The 22,822-nt window shown below is 48.4% G+C and overlaps 2 protein-coding genes across 5 annotated transcripts; one reads left to right on the top strand and one right to left on the bottom strand.

Moving 5' to 3' along the window:
• The first annotated feature begins 367 nt into the window (after window positions 1-367).
• On the top strand, window positions 368-10,610 carry LOC122389269 (solute carrier family 35 member E1 homolog). Of its 3 annotated transcripts, none has more exons than XM_043381129.1 (7): window positions 368-443; window positions 4,417-4,936; window positions 5,166-5,236; window positions 5,630-5,767; window positions 6,215-6,340; window positions 7,654-7,899; window positions 8,405-10,610. In XM_043381129.1, exons 2-7 carry the CDS (start codon window positions 4,609-4,611, stop codon window positions 8,615-8,617), a joined length of 1,122 nt encoding a protein of 373 aa, XP_043237064.1. In that variant the 5' UTR covers window positions 368-443; window positions 4,417-4,608; the 3' UTR covers window positions 8,618-10,610. The 3 variants fall into 3 exon arrangements, with proteins under 3 accessions (XP_043237064.1, XP_043237065.1, XP_043237066.1); XM_043381130.1 differs by having other exon boundaries at window positions 394-449; XM_043381131.1 differs by having other exon boundaries at window positions 416-617.
• A 1,815-nt stretch (window positions 10,611-12,425) lies between these two features.
• Window positions 12,426-21,227, bottom strand: LOC122389267 (tetra-peptide repeat homeobox protein 1-like). 2 transcript variants are annotated; one of them, XM_043381128.1, is made up of 3 exons: window positions 21,167-21,227; window positions 15,890-16,049; window positions 12,426-13,469 (listed from the first exon to the last, which is right to left on the bottom strand). In XM_043381128.1, exons 2-3 carry the CDS (start codon window positions 16,003-16,005, stop codon window positions 12,587-12,589), a joined length of 999 nt encoding a protein of 332 aa, XP_043237063.1. In that variant the 5' UTR covers window positions 16,006-16,049; window positions 21,167-21,227; the 3' UTR covers window positions 12,426-12,586. The 2 variants fall into 2 exon arrangements, with proteins under 2 accessions (XP_043237063.1, XP_043237062.1); XM_043381127.1 differs by lacking the exon at window positions 21,167-21,227 and adding an exon at window positions 18,127-18,393.
• Between the last annotated feature and the right edge of the window lie 1,595 nt (window positions 21,228-22,822).

Below are 22,822 nucleotides of genomic sequence, written 5' to 3'. Positions count from 1 at the left end.
TATGATTGGTTGATTTTTCTGCGATCCTTTGCGCGAATAAAGATTGAACATATTAGCTTTAGCTTTCGCGCTAGAATAACATTTAAAAGTTTTGCAATAAATTACGTCATGAATATGACAAAAATTACAGGTTTTTAGCCTTCCTTTTTTACATTTTTCGGATATTTTTTTAAATAAAAAATATTGATTTCAATCTATAATGAATCCATGCTTTCTCATTTGCTAAAAAAGGGACAAGAATCAAAACTAAGGATAGCAAGTTATTCATACTGCATATTTTGACCAATCAGAGTTCCACGTAAATTCTTACCCGATGATGGAGAGTAAAAAGCAAAAAAGACACATTCTGGCAAATTTTGGACAGTTCTCTATATACCGTGTTTTGGACATACGGCGGAACGGAACTCTGGATTCTGGAACTCAAACTCCATACGGCACATACGGCAGGAGTTGGGGCCTGGGGGCTGGAGTGTCCTTGTTTTTTTTGGGAGGCATATATCGCCTGGCTACGATAATACACAGTTTATATAGATGTAAAGGGTATTTCGCCGAATTCCTGAATCCTGTGACCCTGACCCAGAGAATCGAAAGTATCTAAGGTTTGGACCCAGAGACAGGTGAGGTGGAGACTGGATAATTATCATAATTCGGGATAGGTACCTACCTACCTACCTGCCTATTTTTCGCACTTCTGGCATGAAGTTTGATTGAACGAATTAAAGGCCATGTGCTCACTGTTTGGGAGCTCAGTGTTAACTGAGGAATTGTGGAAGCCTTTTGAAAATTGAAGGTTAAATCTTCATTTTGCACCCTAGCTCCAAATTGAACAAAAACCACACCATATTGTCAAACCATAAATACAGACTGGAAAAAATACAAGTTATGCTGAATCTGTTGAATATGTCTGGCATAGTGGGCATGGCAGGCTTCCAGCAAAAATTTCAGCTCACGTTTGGCTAACCTCGCATGCGTCAAATTCAACACATGGCAACTGCTGAATTTTTTTTAGTGCAGGGCGGCTGCATATTTTTTTTGGCAAATGGCAGTTACGAAACTTTTTGGCTCTCTGGTTATTGGTTAATCTAGCAGCAGGTTCATCCTGCGGGCCGCTCTGCAGAGGGTTTAGGGTTAGGACTTAGGGATGAGACGTCCCTCACCCTCACCTCACCCTAGCCCGATCGTTGTGTGTTCTGACTTGCGAGCCGCCCTGAGTCTACTCAGTGGAGGAGCGGGCGCCGAGGTGAGGGCTCCACCCTCAGCGTGGAGATGGGTAAAGAAGACCTTGTTGAACATCGCCGAGAGTCGTGAAGTAATTCTGCAGTGGGTTCCTGCCCTCTGCTGGATCAAGAGGAATGAGAGCGCGGAGGACCTGGCGAAGCAAGTGGCCGCCCTGCCCTCGGACGCTCGCTCGCTAACTGGGGCGGATCATAATGCAGCCTTCTGCTTCCTCTTCTTCTTCTGCTGTCCAGCGATGTGCGGCAGGCCGATCATCGGGTCTCCCTCTGCTGCAGGAGACCAGTCCGTCGCATGAACCGGACGACAGCATCCGGTCTCTCCTGCAGCACCTCCAGCGTCGGCACGTGGCCGAGGTACCTTGATCTCGCGGCCTGGTAACGCGGGCAGTCGCAGATGACGTGCTCTGTGTTCTCCTCCGTTCCACACTCCGAGCACAGGCCGTCCGTGCCCGGTCGCAGCCATCTGAGTAGTGTGGCCTGTAGCAACGGACATCGGTCGGCGCGGAGCTGGTGGAGGAGGACCTCCTCTTGTCTTGTCCAGGCATCGTCATACTGTAGCCTACGTCCACCGGTGGCCCTTCTGTGTGTGTGCTCCGGCGGCACAGTGGTGTGGTATGTGCCGGACCACTTCCTTTGGCACACACCGTGGATGGCCACCTTCACCGACGAGAGGTCCAGCCTTACTTCTCCTTGGGGCAGTGTACGACCCGTGTTTGCTGCTCGGTCCGCCTCCTCATTCCCCGCGATGTCCGCATGTCCTGGGATCCATACCACTTGCACATTTATTCGCTGTCTGCTGAGTTGGGCCAGCCCGTTCCATATCCTGGTGATGGTGTCCGGTGCTGCGCCGTGTGAGTCCCTCCTCAGGAACATCACAAGGGAGAGGAAGTCGGTGCAGAAACGCACGGTCCTCACAGAACTTGGTGCCGATGTAGCGTCTTCGACCGCAGACAGGAGAGCCATCTGTTCCGCCCGGTACAAGCTCGTCCACCTTCCGGCCGGGATACTCCATGTACGGTCACCTCGGAGAGAGTCCTTCCGTACAACTCCTCCCCCTCCCTTCCCGAAGCCTTCTTCGGTGGAGCCGTCTGTGAAATACCAGCTGTCAGGCGGGCTCATTGTTTCCATGACCCTATCTGCGGCCATCCTCCTCTTCTCAGGCGCATCCGACCTCGAAGAGTTGAGAGTCGCGTCTGTGTGGAACGTGACCTTTCCACGACCAAGAGACAGCCACGGAGGCTTGCCGGGAAGACATGCCGCCTCCCTCGGGAAGTCCCGCAGTTCCGCATCAGTTTCGATTTTCTCGGCCTCGTTTCTCCACGTGGTCCTGGCTTTCAGTCGCTTCTTGATTTTCCTGGTTGCTGTCTGGTAGGCAGGAACCTCGGGGGGGGGGGGGGGAGAATGGCTCCCTGTTCCTCGGCTAGGGAGGTCACCGTGCGGACGCCAGCTTCAGCGAGCACCACTCTGTTCCGAGTGCCAGCTGGACATCCAGTGATGATTCTTGCCCCTGCTGTAGCCATCTTGTCGATGTCATCCTTTGTCGACTGTCGGCTGAACATCGCGTATGTCGCGCTTCCATACAGCGCCACAGGCTGGATAAACTGGCAGTACAGTTTTCTGAGAGTTTGCGCGCCACAGCCCCACGATGTGCCCGCCAGGGCCTTCACCACTTGGAGGCGCTTGGTCAGCTTTTTCTTGAGGCTTTTTACTTGAGCGGAGAAAGTCATCTGTGTGTCGAAGATCACGCCCAGGATCGGTATTTCACTGACTTGCTCGATGACAGCGTCACCTAGACAAATGTTTACTTTTTCTTTGGAGTTAACTTCGTACATGTTAGAGGTGAATAGTATGCATTTGGTCTTGTCTTTGCTGACTTGCACGTGCCACGCGCAGGCCCACTCATCGACCTCGTCCATCGCCCGCTGCACTCTGGCGGCAGCAGCGTGCGGATCTCTGTCGCTAATGCAGCCTCGCATCAATAGGGCAACAACTGGTCCGAGTCATTATTCGAGCGAATATTCGGGAGCACGCTGCCGCTCCCCATCTCAGGGGAGGACCGAGAGAACGCCGTTTTGGTGCACCAGATCTCGCTCCAGTACAGTCTGTCTTAAAAGTACCGCGCAAAGTGGCGGTGGATCCATCGAGCCTGACTGAGGAAGGGCCTGCTAAATTTGGGTCACCGAAGCAATGGACATCCTCGTCCATTCCCCAGCTCAATTGGTTCGGTGACTTTCAAATTAAAGCAGACCTTTCTCGGTCAGGCTTGATGGATCCACCACCACTTTGCGCGGTACTTTTAAGACAGACTGTACGTCCACCGAATCGGCCGTCTTCCCTCCGGGGCGTGCCAGCAATTCCCGGATAAACGGTGCCCCGTGGAGAGGCTGGTGTGCTGGAGTACGTGCTGCTCCACTGCCCGGCCCTCGCTGGCGCCCGCCAGCCTCGAACACACCGCTCCGCCGATTGTTGTGGACCCGGGAATTCTGGCCCGTGGGCCTTGTTTCACGGCACGTCGCATACAGTGCGCTACTCGTATTGTGGTATTGGGTTTCCATGGAAACATCAACTAATTCGGACGCTCAAACATGGGAGAGCGTCCAAGGCCAGGGAACGCTGTCTGGTTGATATAGCCTTGGTCGATAGATGTGGACATGTGATTTATGTAAAATAAATTTAATTTTGGCGCAAGTAGGCACCCAACTTACGGCGCAAATCACGCAGAAATTTCAGCGCAAAATTGCTTGCGCCGAATTTCGGCTCATGAGGGTCTCACTGGCGTATGGCAGGACTGGCAAAGTGTATGGATGTTTTCCAGTCTGACCATAAATCAACCTAGAATATTTTCATGCAACCATTCAATGCTAAAAAAGTCAGGTACACTACAAGTAGAATTATAGCAAACCTAATCTGACCTGACCTAACCTTACCTAACAAAATAACCTTGCTTGTTTCAACGTGTGGTTGGGTGTAACTGTAAGTTAGAAATGTTTTACAAAGTATTGTAAGTATCGTTGTGTGGTCTCACTTTTCAACTTTGGAAGGGTGTGTTCTTTCTATTGAATTTGAGTTATAGTACCGACTGTTCAGTTATATCGTTTTTTCGTAGGTAATTCCCGCTGAAAAGTGAATACTGATGATCATGCAGGCTATTTGGAAATTGATGTTTATTTCTATTTTTCAGGTCCAGAAGTTTCACTTGCCAATGGAAATAACTGTGATTATGAACAGGACCAAGCTTGTATGATGCTTGCAATTCTGTGACATTTGAAGCATCAAAGACTAAGAGCTTTATGCAGGTTGTTGCCTGTTAGCAGTTGAAGATAGAAGATATTTGTATGTATATACTGAAGTGACTTGGCGAGTGGAGGTCAAGATGTCTCTGACCCTTGCAGAAAAGAAAGAATTTGTCAAGCTTGTGTGTCTGTGTCTTCTGTGGTATGCCATAAGCTCAGTGAATAATGTTGTCGGGAAAACGCTGTTGAACTACTTCCCATACCCAAACACCCTGAGCATGGTCCAGCTTCTCTCAATCACAGTGTATTCTGAACCAATATTACGGTGTCTCAGAATAAGGCCACACTCTGATATGAGCTGGAGCTACTATGTATCAGTCATTGTTCCCTTGGCCACTGGGAAATTCTTGGCTGTTTTGTTTTCTCACATAAGTATATGGAAAGTACCTCTTTCATATGCACACACAGGTGAGAATGTTTTTTATAGTTTTTTTTTTCGTTGCTATTTTGTAAATCATCTTATCAGACAAATTTTGTTGCGTGTAGATTGTATAAAGATCAGAACCACTTGTGATACCTATGGACTTTAATGTTATTGTCTGCATTTGCTTTGAACCTTTTCATCGCATTATGAAGCTGTTTGCATTGCTAGTTTCTGTGTCGTAAATAATGTTCAATTGAAACATTTTTTTTTCAGTGAAGGCAACGATGCCTATATTTACTGTTATCTTTGGAAGGGTGCTGTTAGGAGAGCGACAAACTTTTTCGGTAAGTATACTAGCATTAAATGACCGTGTATTGTTTTTGCTTCTTAATTCTCGTCTCGGGGGTGGATGAAACGGACCCTTTCGATGGCTAGGAGTAATGCCGATATTGCCACCAAATGGTCAGTGCCCATTTTCTGTCCCAATTTAGGTTAGGTCAGGTCGCGTTTGTATAATCATAACGTGATCTTCTAATGTCGTGACATGGGCGCCGATGGCCACTGTAGTCCGGGCGCCCAAAAACCGCAATTCATCATCATCAGGTCAGGTCAGGTAAGGAACATTCTGAGCAACAACACACGAGTTGGATTCCTCGCAACGAGCTGCATCGGCTGGATACCTTTTATATGCATCCCAGGCCATTTGTACAGTCATTTGACGTGCCTGCGGTCGCCAGGTGTACTGTTCTCTGATTCCGATCGTGGTCGGGGTCGGCATCGCCACCATCACGGAGCTGTCGTTCGACATCATCGGCCTGCTCAGCGCCCTCACCTCCATCGCAGTCTACTCGGTCATGCAGCTGTTCTCCAAAAAGGTCAGCGGAGGGGGTGCACGTTTTCGTCAGAGTCGCCGATGTTGGAGCTCGTTGAAATAGTTATGTCGTCATAGTTCATACATAAGGACCCTCAGTGACATCATTTAGCATTACGAGTCCAAAGCGCATATTTTCGCGTGGTGTTTTCTCGATCTATGTGTTGTCTCGACAGATCTGATAATGGATAGGATATTCGGTCATAAAGCCTGGTTTTGAAAGCGGTTAGCCTATTTTTACGCAATGAGAATCAGTTGCTCTTTGGAAATTTATTTAACAAATCTAGTCCGAACCTTTTATTTGTGAAGTTTTTGTCGTGATTGCACTTACAATTTGCATTCATAATACGTATAAATGACGTTTCATCCAATCAGTTACGTTGTAGAAACCTCGTAGATGACCCCGCGTAAGATTGAACTCAGCTGAGTGTCTCGTTCCCTGTTTTCACAGACGATGAAGGACACGGGTATCCATCATCTTCGGCTGCTTCTGGTGCTCGGTAGGCTGGCCTTCTTCATGTTCCTGCCCTTCTGGGTGATGTTCGATCTCAGAAAGCTGATGGTCGCCGATGACCTGGTAAGTTACGAGCATCATGACTTTATGTCAATGCAATTATTTGTAACCGTCACCTCACAAAGCATCTTCCGTAGTCCGTACTAACCCACAATACACGCTGCTTAAGGATTCAAAAAGAAATATGACGAAGCTGAACTAGTTTTCGGTTAGTTCTGTTTCGGTTCGCTGAACTAGTTTTCGGGCGGATTAAATGGATTTCTGGATGGATCCGAATTCTAAAAGTTAATTGTTGGAGCGTTATGTACCTTACAGTTTTGTGAGGAACGTAACCCTAGTAATTAGGCACTGTTGCTATCATTTCAGTCAGGTTGTTGGTATTTAACCCATAATAGGCGATTCTTAATAAAGTTTAGTTCAGCATGGTTCAGCAATCAGCATACATCTGGGATGCTGATTGTATTAATTTGCAAAGTTCACCTTCATGAATTTGACACGATCTGATCAGACTTTAACTTTACTTTGGTTTTGCGAAGAGAAAATCGGTATTTTTGTGATGAAGAGCGTCCTTCTTTTCGCGCAGACAAGCCTAAATTGGAGGCGATATAGCGGAGGGTCTTGCCGGCATTACGATCCATCCGTTTTAGAGGAAGGCGCACGGCATACATAAATTTGGGACGTTTGAAAAAGATGGCTAACCGGTGGATCAAACCTTTGATCTGCTCTGGTGATATTAGGCCGAATTATGAACAGCCTTGCAAAACGTACCGTAGACAGTGGACGCTGGCGAACAGTGCCGCTTCTTTGTCCCCTGTCTTTGCATTGTCCAAGGACCAATTCAACTGGTGACGTATTGAAGTGTGCTCTCTTACTAGGCCATTATTGGGGCCAAGTACAGACATGATAGTGTAGAACCACGCTCGGCCATAGTCCACTACAAACATTACAAGAGGCACGAGACCGAAGTCCGATCGGTCTGTCGCCCTACCAATTTGAAACGCTCATATATTGCACGGTACGTGACCGGTTTGCGAACCCTGTGGCAACAAGTGCGATGACCTGTTACATTACCGTACCATTTTATTTATGCTACCTACCACAATGATGAAGATAATGTCGCAGTATTATGTGGATAGTACATGTCAGTGCCATTTGCCCGCTGGCCGCTGCAACTCTCGTCTGTCAGGTACCGTCTTGCTGGGTTTGTACGTATATACTTTTCATCGAAGCCACTTACGCTGCTCCACTATGTTTTCCGGGATCACACGAAAGCATTGTACTCTGTACTTCCCGTCCGCAGTCGGGCCGATTTTTTTCTCCGATCACTGCCATCTGCCGCTGGTTGCCGACACTACCACTTATCCGTCCTCCGCCAGGTGCGCGGTGACAGCGTGTTCTTCACGCTGATGCTGCTGGCGACGGACGGTTTCCTGAACTGGATGCAGAACCTGGTGGCGTTCACGGTGCTGCACCTGGTGACGCCGCTGACGTACGCCGTCTGTAACGCCACCAAGCGTGTGTCGGTCATCAGCGCCAGCCTGCTGTTCATGAGAAACCCGGTCACGGTGACAAACGTGGTCGGTATGCTGCTGGCCATCGCAGGCGTGTTCATGTACAACAAGGTCAGTGTGTGGGCAAAGGGAGGAAAGCGGAGCACAGAGCGGCATCAGCAGCATGCATTCTTAATGGCAAGGAGACGTGTCAATTCGCCCGTGCCAGTGCCGTGCCGCCAACTTGCTGCACTGGCCATTTTCATGCCGATTGTCACCTGGAATTACTGTCGGGGAAAATGGGCCGGTCGTGACCAGTTTTGCTGCTCATTTTATCCGGTAATGCTGCATTTCGGTAAACAACTGCTGTCGCACATCCATAAATGGAGCACAACTCTCGGAAAGCTGGCGATCACTGAAATGTGGCTACCGACTTGTCAAGACAATGGCATTTTTGTTGTGAATGAATGGCGGCATCCGTTTTTGGTGATGCTGAATCGCATTGCTGACGTCAAGGCCAACATCGCTGGTATAAAGTGACATGTTTTACGCCCCCCCCCCTCCCCTTGCTCTGATCCCACTGTCACCCCTCGGCTCTTCCCTGGGGGTCTGACCTCCCGTTAACCTGTGCTCCCAGGCTAAATACGAGGCGAACCTGCGGCGGCGTCAGGAGGCGATTCTGCCAATGGTCACCAAGGGTAACCCGCTGCTACACGGGGGCACCATCGGCATCGACTGGGCCGACAAGATCAGTCCCGTCTACCAGCCGCTGCACCATGTCAACCACCACGGTCACGGGCACGCCAACGGATACAGTAACGGGTTCGCGCGCACGGTGATGGCCGCCTAAGTGGCCGGCCGGCTGCCGGTGGGGCACAGAGTCCGCACTGGATGCCGCTGGTGGTCGTTTGGGACTGAGCAGTGGCGTCCTGTGTGCTCCCGGCGGGCTGCCGGGAGGCTGCCTGTGGTGTGTGATCGGCGGGCTGCCGGGAGGCCGCCTGTGAAGTGCGGTCGGTGAGAGGGCTCTCTGGAGCTGGACACTGTGATAGTCGAGTGTGGGTGATACCAGCCCGTAACCTGGGGCGGCTCGCCGAGGGTCCCTGCCCTCCTTGCGAGCACGCGAGCACGTCTGGCGGTCTGGACACGCTGAGTGGCTTAGGGTCGCCCTCTGCGCCGCCGCGAGGGAAGCCCGATAAGTTTCGACCGCGGGCGCGCCGACTGGGTGCCGTGCAGCATGGTGACATGACAGTTTCGTGGGTGCCTACTGACCACTGACCAGGTATGTTTCAGTTGCAATGTGCTTGGCGAGGTCCGACCTTCCTACTTAGTTTTGTGTGTGCGGTTATTGGGCTTGTAGTTAAGTCGTTTCACGGTTTTGTTTCCGAGTTTGTGAATCATCATTTTCGTGTGGTTATGGGTTATTCTAGCGAGAGCTGTGGAAGCTGTCTTTTGATCCTTTAAGCTGTCGTGCCAGCCTCCAATTTATTGCAACTTTCCGATACAGGTCATGGCTCGAGTTGCAATTGCCCGCGTTGTGTGAAGTCTGTTGTCATCTATTCAGTATTTTATTTATGGAGACACACTATTATAAATCTTATTTTTGTACGTATTTATTCGCATATTTATTTTTCAGCTTTCCCAATTCACATATCAACATGATAGTAGCCAAAACTATTTATAGAAAAATGGAGTAGAAATGAAGAAATGTATAACGAAAATTTTCAGTGGTAAAAGAATTTATCATCCAATGTAAATTCATCATCCAATGTAACGATATTGGTTTTGATCGTAGACCCAATGCTTACACATGGAAGATGATCTTACTTAATAGTCTAGCTATATTTATTTAGTTTTAGTGGGGTAATGATATAATTTCTCCATAATCTGTGACCTGTGTGTCATACTTGACTACTATGTACGTATTATGGCCCTCGTTTTGATGGCACCTGCCGCTATCGTAACCAAACATTACCAATCGTTTGTCTATTTTCCGATCGACTTCCATGACTTTTCTTCGTATCCGCTGAGCCGACCGGCGGATGCGGTGTGCGGGTTCAGTTGTACTAGTACCTGTGTGGGGAACTGGGTCTGTCCAGCGGCCGTGTGCCCGCCGTTGGGCGTCTTTCGGTGGATGTTCCCGGTCCTCATACCGACGAGAGGGGTCCACTAGGAGTCACCCGATGGTGACCTGTGATGCACGTGTTCCTGTCTGACGGTCTGGTGATAGGCACCGCGTAGCATTGTGAACGTGACTAGGACTGGCAGAGCAACGAAAATTATTCTTTTGATTGCTGGCGCATTGTGCGTTTGCTGTAGATGTGCTGTTCTTTCTATACAAAATGCCCATGATCGGCGACGACCGTTTGGCGCGAAATGTTCTATTTTATGCGCTGTTACGTGGCGTATTGTGTGCTACATGAAGAATCTGTCTATTTTTCCACTGTTTTAACTAGCCAAAGCCGCGCGTCACCTAGGCGTCTCGCCATCCTTTTCCCGATGACTGGCAATCAGCTGTACTAGCAGTGCGTTCAAGTGTGATAGCAGTGCGTCAAGGGCTCAAATATGTCTCGGTCTCCGATATGGTTGCTGTTGGAACTGAGCGTGGGGCCCTCGGGGATGATATTGATCGGATTGGTACCGACTGAGCCTCTTTATCGGCTGATAGTGTTGGAACGTGTCTATGACGATCCATATTTTCCTAAAGCTATTTGATCTATGTAAATTGTTCTATGGTGGTGTTCTCAGCCTATGAACAATATGAACACATGTCGACGGTCTATAAACGTTTCATGTCATGGTATTCTTCCTTTATTAAACTAAGCACGTTCCGCATATTGAGGAAAGCTATATTTGCTAGTGAAATTGTACGATGCTCCGTGGTTCGGCCTGCACGTCGTCGTTTCTGAGAATGTGCCCTAATTCACGAGCCGATGTCGCGTATTTCTCCGGAGAAATGGTGTGGAGTAGATTTCTGGGTGTTATGGTGTCCAAGGCCTAAGGGACCAATTGTTTAGGACTCGCAAATGAAGAGCTAAACTTATCGGAATAGCCCTCAAAGGTCCGGCTTTCTACGACTTCTAATGTACTGTCTCCATATTGTGTAAACATTTTCGGTTTTTACACGTTTTAGCAAACGAGAGTTTTGCGCTTTTTTCGCTTTTTAACAGACGCTTTTGCGAGTTTTGCGAGTTTTGCGCTTTTTACGGTTGCTTTACGGTTTTAGTTTGTCAGTTTGTAGGCTTTATGGGAGAAGGTTGTACGTAGGTTTGTTTGACCTATTAATTTACATTTAAGGTAGGCGTATATATTGTGTTTAGTGCAACACTGATGGATCCTGAACGAAGCCGTCTTCTTCGTTTACTTCTGCTCTGGAGAGTTCGGCAGCGACGAAGACAAAAGAGAGTCTGCTGAGTGCTGGGAACGCCCCATACTTCTTCGTCGTGACCAGGTTGGAGAATACCATACTCTGGTGCAAGAGATGAGAGCAGCCGATCCATCAGCCCATCTCCGCTACTTCCGGATGTCCGTTGCTGACTTCGATGAGCTCCTGGCCTTGGTTCAAGACAAGATAAGAAAACAGCATACGTGTATGCGTGAACCCATCTCTCTGGGGGAGCGACTGGCAGTGACCCTCCGATTCCTTTCAGCCGGTGGTTCAATGAAGACGGTGTCGGAGTCCTTCCGGATCGGGTGTGCCACCGTGCCGAAAATAATCAGTGAGGTTTGCGCAGCTTTGTGGTCCGAGCTGGGGCCAAAGGTCATGGCATTTCCATTTTCCAACCACCGCAGAGTGGTACCAGCGTGCACGTGAATTCCGGAATAGTTCCCCAACTGCTGTGGAGCCGTCGATGGCAAACATGTTATGATTCAAAAGCCGGCGAATAGTGGCTCCATCAACTGGTGCTATAAAGGTTTCTGTAGCATTGTGTTGATGGCTGTCGTCGATGCCTTCTATCGGTTTACATGCATGACTGTCGGCAGCAACGGCCAGGAGAGCGATGGAGGAGTATGGGGCGCTAGCGACCTAGGCATCATGCTGGAAGAACAGCTGCACGGTGGTCCAACGGTACTGCCCGGGCCGGAGCCTCTGCCTGGTACAGACACGCCGATGCCTCATGCGCTGGTCGGCGATGAAGCATTTCCTTTGCGACCTTATATAATGCGGCCTTTCCCGTGTGTCAGATTAACCAACGAGCGCCGCATCGCAAACTACAGGATGAGTCGCGCCCGGCTGACGTCTGAGAACGCCTTCGGGATATTGGCACAGCGGTGGCGGATCTACCGCGGGGCCATTACGTGCAGCCCTTAAATGGCCTAGCTGCTGGTGCTGGCCACGTGTGCCCTGCATAGTTATCTCCGCAAGAAAGATATGGAACGGCAGTCGTCACAACCTGGCTCATACAGCTTCCTGGGAGCCGAAGAGCCAGGAGAGGTGGCTGGACTGACCGACATCCACGACCCAGGATCGGCGAGAAACCATGCGGCTCTGGTGCGTGATGGTTTCACCACCTTCTTCAACGGGGTGGGGAGTGTACCATGGCAACAGGCTCGCGTCGATCGTGCAGCCAACTGCTGAACAAACAGAAGAGGCACGCAGCCGACATGTGCATAGAAGCATACCTAACAAATGCATCATCGACTTTGGACATGGGTACAAATGCATCATCGACTTATTTATTTGCTTGCGTAGCATTAAAACTTTTTTGTGTGAAATATAAAGGTCTCACGCATGACATTGCAATGTCAGAACAATAAATACAACTCAACCGCAACTCAACCACTCTCATTGTTGAAAAAATCAGCTGCCACATTTTCGTTTTTACTCTTGCAAGAGCTCAAAGATAGCGCGGCGTAGGCGTTTGGCTGCGGCCTCATCACGCGACTCTAGTTCAGCACCCACATATGCTCCGAATGCCCTGTTTCTGTTTCTTATCTCCTGTCGTCCATGCGCCAGTTCCTCTAGAATCCGTCCATCGACGGATTCGTCACCCTCTCCACGGCGCCTCTTGCGCCCCGCTAAACCTTGCTGACGAACTGCCTGTGCCGGGGTCGAGGCCGGTGCTGGTGCTCTGACCGGTGCCTGTAGCGGTGTCGGTACTGGTACTGGTCCCGGCGCTGGTGCTGGTGTCGGTACTGGTACTGGTCCCGGCGCTGGTGCTGGTGTCGGTACTGGTACTGGTCCCGGCGCTGGTGCTGGTGTCGGTACTGGTACTGGTCCCGGCGCTGGTGCTGGTGTCGGTACTGGTACTGGTCCCGGCGCTGGTGCTGGTGTCGGTACTGGTACTGGCCCCGGCGCTGGTGCTGGTGTCGGTACTGGTACTGGTCCCGGCGCTGGTGCTGGTGTCGGTACTGGTACTGGTACTGGTCCCGGCGCTGGTGCTGGTGTCGGTACTGGTACTGGTGCTGGTCCCGGCGCTGGCGCCGGCGTCGGTGCTGGTGGTGGTACTGGTGCCGGTGCCGGTGCCGGAGACTGGGTCAGCGTTCGACCTGGTGCCTGTGCCGGGGCTGGAGATGGGGTTAAGCCAGCATCGGAATTCGTATTTCCGCTCTGCGCAGAGCCGGAGAACTGCTGCAGCTGCGCCAAGAAATCATCCGCACTGTCAAATTCAAAGCTTGATGCAGATGAAGCTGCCGATTGATGTTGCATTCCAGCGTGACCTGGGCCTTCTTGCTGGTTTCTGAACCCCGCCGATGAGACGTTCCTGCAAACGAAAAAGATTAAAAAATATTAAAAATATTAACCTTCCAGGCGGTTGGGGGGCATTTTTTTGCCCACCCCCCTTTAGTTTTTTCAATATATCTCGAGAACCGCTGCGCCGATCGTCACTAAACTTTCAGTACCCTCCCGGGAGCAGCTAGCGCACATAGTGACCAAAAATTTTTTCCAAAGGCTATGATAGGTTGGCCGCTAATGACGTCAGAGTGACGTCATTTTTGCCATTTTCGACACAAAAAAAGGTTTCGCGGGAAGAGCTCTCAGGCCTACAGCTTTAGAGATACAGAAAAATGTTTCAGACAGAAAAGGTGTGGAATCAAAAGGGCTACAAAACTGCTATTTCGGTTTTCATTTTTTTTTTGGATTTTGACCCCCAAAAATAAAAAAAAAAATTGAATATAGCCAAAAAATCCAAAAAGTTTTTTGAATTTCGAAAAAAACCGGAATTTATGTGATAGTCCCTACCGCCTTCTATCTACATACCAAATTTCAGATCGATACCTCTTTTTTGGTAAAGTTATAGCGAAAAAACTGTTCAAAATTGATGACGTCAAATTTTCAAACTCAATTTTTAGCACTTCTAGACCTCGTAGCGCAAAACAAAGACCACCATTAGACTCCCCGTGACGAGCTGCATCGAATCGATACCCATTTTATGTAAAAATATCAACTTTGAAATTTGACCTTTTTTGACCTGACCTTGACCTGACCTCCACCAGAAAGTGACTTAAACCGTACCTGATGGTCTTATAACCAACACCATTGAGTTGGAAATGAAAAACTGGCCATAAAACATGCATCGCATAACCTTAGTAAAGTTGGCCTCATGTGGTGACCTTTGGTGACCTGACCTGTGACCTGACCTGGTATGACCAGTGACCTCTAATAGCAACATATGTACTAGACAACTGACGCCTTATCGCTGATTTTCGACAAAATGCGTTTTACTCGGTGTTATAGCGCTTTCCCTAGAAGCCCCGTGAACGGTGAAACATTTTATCTTTGACCTGACCTGTGACGTCATCGGTGACCCCGAGGTCAATGAAATTTGGTTTCCTTCGACAAATTTGACAGGGCTATCGAACGCCGTTTGAATTTTCCGGATCCGTCCAGTAGTTTCGGAGATACGGGGGGGGGGGCAAAAAAATGCCCCCCCCCCCCACCGCGCGGAAGGTGGCTGGTAGGCCCACCGCCTGCCGGGTTAAAAAACGAAAAAGTTTTTATAGAAAGGCATTTTGATTACGGAGCGAGCGAAGCGAGCGTAGTCTTTCCTTAGATTAACGGAAATTTCTGAGTATGAGCGGCCGGCCGGCCGGCCGGCCGTGGTCACGCTTTTGCGAGGCTTATATCTCAGCAACCACTTGACCGATTTACACGCGGTAATTTTTGTAGGGTAGCTTCATTCCTTCTACCAAGTATTGGACTATTCCCGATGCATGTGGGTGACCCCTTATGCACGTGCCACGTGCAAAACGAAGAGGTGTCACTTTTGTAATTGTTGCAATATCTCGGTAACTACTTGGCCGATTGCGCTGAAAGTTGGCATGTAGGTAGGCACCCACTAGGCACTGCATATACATGTGCCAGAGTTGGGGTGCTGCTGCACGTGCGCACGTGCAGGGGTCGTTTCCAGATCTCGAGAACGACTGGACCGATTGCGCTCAAATTTGGTACACGGTTAGGGACCGGTTAGTAGGGTGCCGTGCACAAGTTAGTTGGGACCCATTTTGCACGTGCGCACGTGCAGGGTGCCGCTTCCAGATCTCGAGAACGGCTGGACCGATTGTGCCCAAATTTGGCACATCGCTAGAGACCAGTTAGTAGGGTGCCGTGCACAAGTCAGTTGGAGGTACCCCCTCGCAATTTCGCACGTGCAAGGCCCACCCTCTCGCTCGCTCCGTTAGTCGCCCCAAAAGGCGTTATACTGGTTGTAAAACTTTCTAGTTACACAGCTTCAGTATAATAAGTTCAGTGGCTGCGTTTCAGTCAGTAGTTATACCTGTAGGTAACTATTTCTTATTTTTATTAAAATGAAGTTTTTAAGATGGTACATTTCGAAAACCTAGTATTTTTTTATAATTTAGCTCGAATGTCTGAATAGACGGACTGACAGAGCCGGGGTCCACGCTAAGCAGAGCTTGTTGCGTAGACCCCGACCCCTAATGCGTCCGATCGCGCAATTCCAGGTAACGGAAGAATTCAGATGCCAAAGTTTACCGTGCCCTTCAAAGCCGGACGCGGCCTGTCCCACTCAGCTGACTTCAGCTGGCTACGGCTGCTCCCATCAACCGCAGACCATCCCCGTCAGGAGTTTCAAATATCGAGCGCCGGAGCGTCTCGAACCCGGGCTCTCACTACCGGGAGTCCAGTGCTCTACCAACTTAGCTACGGGACAGGCAAACTCACTTGCCACGCTTCGTCACCGGCTGCAGAAATTGCAGCAGGTTGCCATACGGTCCCAGCTTCCTGATGTCCTCGGGAGCCGGACTGCCGCTGGGGACGTGGATACGCAACCTCTGCATGTAGTAGGCCTTGGTGCGCGTCCACAGCTTCTTAGCCTCTGGCACTGATGCGAAAAAGCAAAAGATTTGTCAATACCTTATGAAATAATTGCTCCAAACATTACCGTATTATTACCGTACCGTATTATTATTATTATTAATTGCTCCACTACATTACCGATGTAGGTATCAGCAGCAGAATAAGTTGGGGTCTTAAACACGTCCCGACAGAGGGGGTCTGAAAATTGCGCGCCCTGAAGGAAGGGGCCGTCCCCTCTCCTCTAGTGCGTGTATTAAAGGAAAAGGGCCACCTTCGTGAAATATGAAGATATCGTTGTTTTTCATTTTGACATTATTATTTTTCATTTTCTTTTTAAAACTGGTGCCAGAAGTGCATAATTCGCGAAAAAGTATTTAAAACTATTTAACATATTGGTACTATGTTGATACTCTCTACGGCACCTACTGTATGATGGCATAACGATGACGTCACACTCAAGCCAATCAGCGTTCAGAAGACAGACTCGTCGGATTGTGTCAGATAAGCTGATTGGTTAAAGCTGAGCTGGTTGGAGCTGATTGGTAAAAAACCAAAGCCTCGCCGCGGGTGGCTGTATTGTCGGATAAGAACGCATTCCTGGGATAAAGACGCATTCCTGGCGTATTTTCTTTTAAAATTGCCGATAACTACGAATGGAGGCCGAAATCGGCCGTAAGGAGGTAGGCAGAGAGGTTTTCGGACACGGGCTACAAGATGGCTATCTCAGTTTCAATCCCCATGTTAAAGGTGGCCCTTTTCCTTTAAAAGCATCGCTTTAGCCCTGTTAATGGCGTATACGTTAGACATTTATCGCTTCATCTAGCTTACCCACGAAGAATCGTGTAAAAAATGTAACAGGATAGCTTTGGGTCTCAGTTCTCACTGGGGTCTGCGTAGGTACCTATAGGTACCTACACCTACCTATAGGTACGGCGTGTTATATATAACACGCCCTACTGGGGGGGGCGGCTTTTCATAGCCCCCCCCCCTCCTAACTCCAAAACTACTGGTAGAAAAACACGGAACAAATAGTGCATGGACGCGTTTCGATTATTAAATCTTCATCAGCATGACATAATGACAGAGAAAACAAGATATAGCACACAAACATTCGAGCTCGTCACAGTGCAATCGTCTTGATTTTAAAAATTCATGCATATGACATATTCACTACTAATCCACCTGTAGGAGAATATCCACGAAAAATGATAGCAAAGCTGCAAAATAGATCAGTGACATACATATGACACATGGATAACAACAAATTTATACAGAACGATCATGAACAAGTAGATACTCTACTCATACAAACTAATGACACGTCTTCTTTAAACTATACATCGCCGCTGGCTTTGCCCATTTCATCGAACCCACCCTAATATTAATCGTTTCGTTCATTGCTATAAATGCCGCCTCTGTCGCCTTCCGATTGTCTTTGTTTTTACATAATGCTATAATTTCCGCCCCGCCCCATCTTGGTAAATGATGTGTTTTCTGAGCATGAATTACTACCGCGCTATGTTCTGCGTTGTTTCGCATGTCCCGCTTATGTTCCTTTAATGTAACGTCTAAGCCCCTCCCGGTTTCCCCTATATATGTCCTAATACAATATAATATTATCCAAATATATAATATATATGTCCTAATATTATAATATAATAATATAATATTATTAATATAATATATATTATATTAAGGTCCTAATATAAATTATTTTGAATAATTGACTTTTGCCATATATATGATTTGTCACAAGAACCACAAGGAATCTTATACACTAAACTTTTTTCTTCTCCATTTCTTTTTGTGTGGGTTTTCAGTATGGGACCGTGTATATCACACCACGGTGAGATTTACACAATACCGGCCATTTGTGTAAATCACACCCACCCCGGTGTGATATACACAAAATCTACTACGTAGTGTAAATCACACCCGGGTGAGGAATACACAGAGAGGGCAGCTGTGTGTATATCTCACCACGATGTGACGTCATAGCAACGCTGAACGTCCATTGGTCAGAACAGTGACTCTGCTCGCCCATTGGTCAGATCAGACTAAGCACTACGAATATTCCGGCGCGATTCCGGGCGTCCTCTCACTTGGAATCAGTTGACCGCCTGGCCTAGTGGTGAAGGTGCTTGCACCATGATACGAATGTTGCGGGTTCGAGTCCCGTCGGCGCGGGCGCTTTTTCCCGCATCTTCGCTTTTCCTTGGTAGCGGTGGGTTCGCTGCCGACCGACAAGTTTAAAAGCACCAATACAATATGGAAAGCGACGTCTGAATGCTCGTGGCGAAGCGGTGCAGTGCCGAAGGCAATGCCTTAGGAGAGATTACAGGCAATGGTAAGTCAAATATTTTTAGGTTAAGTGGTTGTGTATCTGGCTTCAGGCCGAAGGCCTGAAGCCTGATGTACAACCACTTAACCTAAAAATATTTGACTTACCATTGCTTGCAATCTCTTCATGCGAGTAACTTCTTCCTCATCCACGGGTAGGCAAAAATCAGTAGGTCAGGTTAGGTTAGGTTAGGTTAGGTTAGGTTAGGTTAGGTTAGGTTAGGTTAGGTCAGGTCAGGTCTAAGGTTTGATTAAGTGTCTTGTTACCGTGCCTACTGTGTAAATCTCACCCAGGTGCTGCGTGGTTTGACACCCAGGTGTGATTTACCCACTACCGAGCACACAGTGTATATCACAACCTGGTGAGATTTACACATTGGCTAGGCCTACTATGTAAATCACACCCAGGTGCTGCGTGGTTTGACACCCAGGTGTGATTTACACACTAGGAGCACATTGTGTATATCACACCACGGTGTGATTTACGCATTTGCCGGGCCTACTGTGTAAATCACACCCAGGTGCTGCGTGGTCTGACACCCGGGTGTGATTTACACACTAGGAGCACATTGTGTATATCACACCCCGGTGTGATTTACGCATTGCCGGCCCACTGTGTAAATCACACTCCGCGTGGTGTGATATACACAGGAGTAGTGTATTGTGTAAATCACACCCGGGTGAGGTTTACACTACAGTGCGATGCATTATGTAAATCTCACCGTGGTGTGATATACACGCGTCCGGGACCGTGTATATCACACCACGGTGAGATTTACACAATACCGGCCATTTGTGTAAATCACACCCACCCCGGTGTGATATACACAAAATCTACTACGTAGTGTAAATCACACCCGGGTGAGGAATACACAGAGAGGGCAGCTGTGTGTATATCTCACCACGATGTGACGTCATAGCAACGCTGAACGTCCATTGGTCAGAACAGTGACTCTGCTCGCCCATTGGTCAGATCAGACTAAGCACTACGAATATTCCGGCGCGATTCCGGGCGTCCTCTCACTTGGAATCAGTTGACCGCCTGGCCTAGTGGTGAAGGTGCTTGCACCATGATACGAATGTTGCGGGTTCGAGTCCCGTCGGCGCGGGCGCTTTTTCCCGCATCTTCGCTTTTCCTTGGTAGCGGTGGGTTCGCTGCCGACCGACAAGTTTAAAAGCACCAATACAATATGGAAAGCGACGTCTGAATGCTCGTGGCGAAGCGGTGCAGTGCCGAAGGCAATGCCTTAGGAGAGATTACAGGCAATGGTAAGTCAAATATTTTTAGGTTAAGTGGTTGTACATCTGGCTTCAGGCCGAACCCGAAGAGAAAGCTATTTTAAATCCAGTCATTTCCATCTGTTTCGCTATCATCTCGGCTGGTTTCGAATTGGGAAGTGTTATATATCGTTCGGTTTTCTTCATCTTTGTTGTCGCGGTTCGCTTTCGAATATTGATAGCTTTGAAAGCTATCAATCTTAATATTGAAAGCTATCATTGAATATTGAAAGCTATCAATATTCGAAAGCGAAGCGCGACAACAAAGACGAAGAAAACCGAACGATAGGGTAAGGTGCCTAATTAGCGACCCCTTTAATTTGAACCGTCACTGCTCACGCTCTATGGGTGCTACTGTATTACTGGCTTGATTTTCGGATAGATCGTTCTTTTTCTATTAAAATATATTCATTTTCTCTCCCAATATCCACGAATTTATTTGTAATGAGCATTTTAGCAAACCATTGCAAAAATCGCTAATAGGGAACTCGTCCCGATTAGCGACCGGGTAGGGTCGCTAATAGGTCTATGGGCTTTCCCATAATAAAAATGGTAAAAAATGCGAAGCCCGAAAAGTTGAAATATGATCCCAAAAAGGCAACCTATACCCAAAGCGCTCAATCACTGGAACAGAAGCGTTTATCATACACCTTTATGAAGATGATAACTGATCACGTGATGCACCAAAGGCGAACAGAAGGCCAAAACCCAAAATTTGCGGGCTATCTCGCATGATATTCGAGGCCCGCCCTGGATTCGGCACCCCTGCAGTCGGTGACGACAGTTGGCATCACCTGCCACACATCGCAAACTTCTGCAACACCTCATTTTCATTTCTCTCTTTTCCCCTTTCTTTCCCTTATCAAGCTATTTGCGACCATGTCGGGCGCAAATAGGAAATGTGGGTTGCGATACATTTTTGACCATCATGCAGTGCACAGTTACGCGATTCACTGCGGGAAAACGGCAATCAATTGAAAAAGGATTGTCGATTCAGAATAAAAAAGGTACATCATCTTATTGTGCATCGCTTTTCAGCAGATAGGTTCCAAATACATACGTTTTGGATAAGAAACTGGTCATTTTTGTTTAAACTCTCCTAGACCGTCCCACCAGAAGCATCGACAGCCGGAGAAGAATTTAGTTTGATAACCAAAGTATGGCGGACCTTTTGGCATTGTTTTCATCCCGATTTCTCTTGCCAGGTTTTCTGTAGAGAGGTAGGTCGCAAATAGGAAAGGGTCGCTAATTAGGCACCTTACCCTATATAACACTTCCCAATTCGAAACCAGCCGAGATGATAGCGAAACAGATGGAAATGACTGGATTTAAAATAGCTTTCTCTTCGGGAACAAAGGTAGGGGATATACTGAAAACCCACACAAAAAGAAATGGAGAAGAAAAAAGTTTAGTGTATAAGATTCCTTGTGGTTCTTGTGACAAATCATATATAGGGGAAACCGGGAGGGGCTTAAAGGGACAGTATCACCATTTTGATGAAATTTGACATTGCATAGGCCCCACCTTTCTGGTCCGGGAACTGAAGACCGATCCTCGAAGCTCCACACCGTTATCCCGCTATCGCCCCTCAAAGTACGAAAGGTGTACTACACGCGTATATTCGGATGCAGTATGAGCAGAGCATGGGTCCCGAAAAATTCCTCAGAAACTAGAGAAATTCTCGGACACACTCGACGGGTACCATATGAATGCGGGTGAGACTAAATGCTTACTTCGAAATTTAAGCTGCGTTGCGGCATTGGCGGTTATGTGCGGCGTGTATGCCGCATGATTAGTAAGCGGCGACCACTAAATTAAAAACTCAATAGCTTTGACCTGTTTTCAATGGATAACACTGCATACCAAAAATGTCGATCGTTCTCGTCATAGGATATTTAGATTTAAATAACTAACTTATCTACATCATCGTTTTGAACCAAATTAATACTTTCAACTTGACCCTCGCCCGTATAGGTGTTTTTTTCAGCCGCGAACGTATAAGGTATAACCCCTTGCCGTTTCGCTCCTGATCAAGCTAGAGCTTCGCGGAAAAAACCGGCGTGTTGCCCGTGACGAGAGGAAGCCGATGATACCCAATTTTAAGGTCCTAGGTCATCGGTTGACCTTCCAGGTCAGGTCAATGACCCAAAAGGCAGGAAAATTGGGACCTGTTAGGACGTTGGACGTGGTGAACGTGGGACCTGAAAAAGTTGCACCTCTATGTAATATGTGGGTTCGATATACTGTGTGACGTTCCAAGAACTATTTGGGAAAAGTTGCACCTCCGGAGAGACGGACGGACGGACGGAGAGACGGATGGACGGACGAAGAGACTGATGACGGACGGACGGAGAGAGTGACTGATGGACGGACGGATGGAGAAACGGACGGACGGATGGACGGACTGAGAGACGGAAGGGCGGACGGACGGACGGACGGACTGAGAGACGGAAGGGCGGGCGAACGGACGGAGAGACGGACAAAGAGATGGGACAGACGGACGAGAGAGAGAGAGAGAGAGAGAGAGAGAGAGAGAGAGAGAGAGAGAGAGAGAGAGAGAGAGAGAGAGAGAGAGAGAGATAGAGAGAGAGAGAGAGAGAGAGAGAGAGAGAGAGAGAGAGAGAGAGAGAGAGAGAGAGAGAGAGAGAGAGAGAGAGAGAGAGAGAGAAGGGTGGTGAGAGAGAGAGAGAGAAGGGTGGTGAGAGAAAGGAGGATCAGATGAAGGAAAAGACTTAGAGACATGGATATTACTTGTCAGAGACTCGGGGAGGACGGGAAGGAGACTGATATCTAAAGAGAGGAAAGATGATCGTGAGCAAGGGGTTTGGGAGATAGGTAAGGAGACAGGGGAAAATGAGATTTTATTGCTCCGGCAGGGGCGCGGGAACTACTGTCCGACTGGGGGGGGGCACACCATAATAGAGATTAACCTAGGGTACCCCCAAATCTAGTTTTCTCACCGGTTTTAGGCCACTTATTTTTCACCCCTCGGCTTTTCAACAAAAAAGAAAACATTTGCAAAAAAGTGTGGTATTCCGTCTCAAAGCTGTGGGGGCACCGCCCCCACGGCCCCAGAGTTGGGGGGGCAGGCAGCCCCCACTGCCCCCCCCGGCTCCCGCGCCTATGTGCTCCGGTCCCAATAACACTTCCCAAAATAAAATATAATTGGTCGTAATTATC

The sequence above is a fragment of the Amphibalanus amphitrite genome, unplaced genomic scaffold, assembly GCF_019059575.1.
Source record: "Amphibalanus amphitrite isolate SeventyFive unplaced genomic scaffold, NRLGWU_Aamphi_draft 000352F_arrow, whole genome shotgun sequence".
Taxonomy (NCBI): Eukaryota; Metazoa; Arthropoda; class Thecostraca; order Balanomorpha; family Balanidae; genus Amphibalanus; species Amphibalanus amphitrite.
This window is presented reverse-complemented; position numbering and strand designations above follow the sequence as displayed.

Coding starts and splice junctions, on each gene's coding strand:
- LOC122389267 (XM_043381127.1), bottom strand. Junction 13,470..15,889: donor CCGGTGACGAAGCGTGGCAA/GTGAGTTTGCCT, acceptor TTTCGTTTGCAG/GAACGTCTCATCGGCGGGGT.
- LOC122389269 (XM_043381129.1), top strand. CDS start 4,609: ATGTCTCTGACCCTTGCAGAAAAGAAAGAATTTGTCAAGCTTGTGTGT. Junction 5,768..6,214: donor TGCAGCTGTTCTCCAAAAAG/GTCAGCGGAGGG, acceptor CTGTTTTCACAG/ACGATGAAGGACACGGGTAT. Junction 7,900..8,404: donor GCGTGTTCATGTACAACAAG/GTCAGTGTGTGG, acceptor CTGTGCTCCCAG/GCTAAATACGAGGCGAACCT.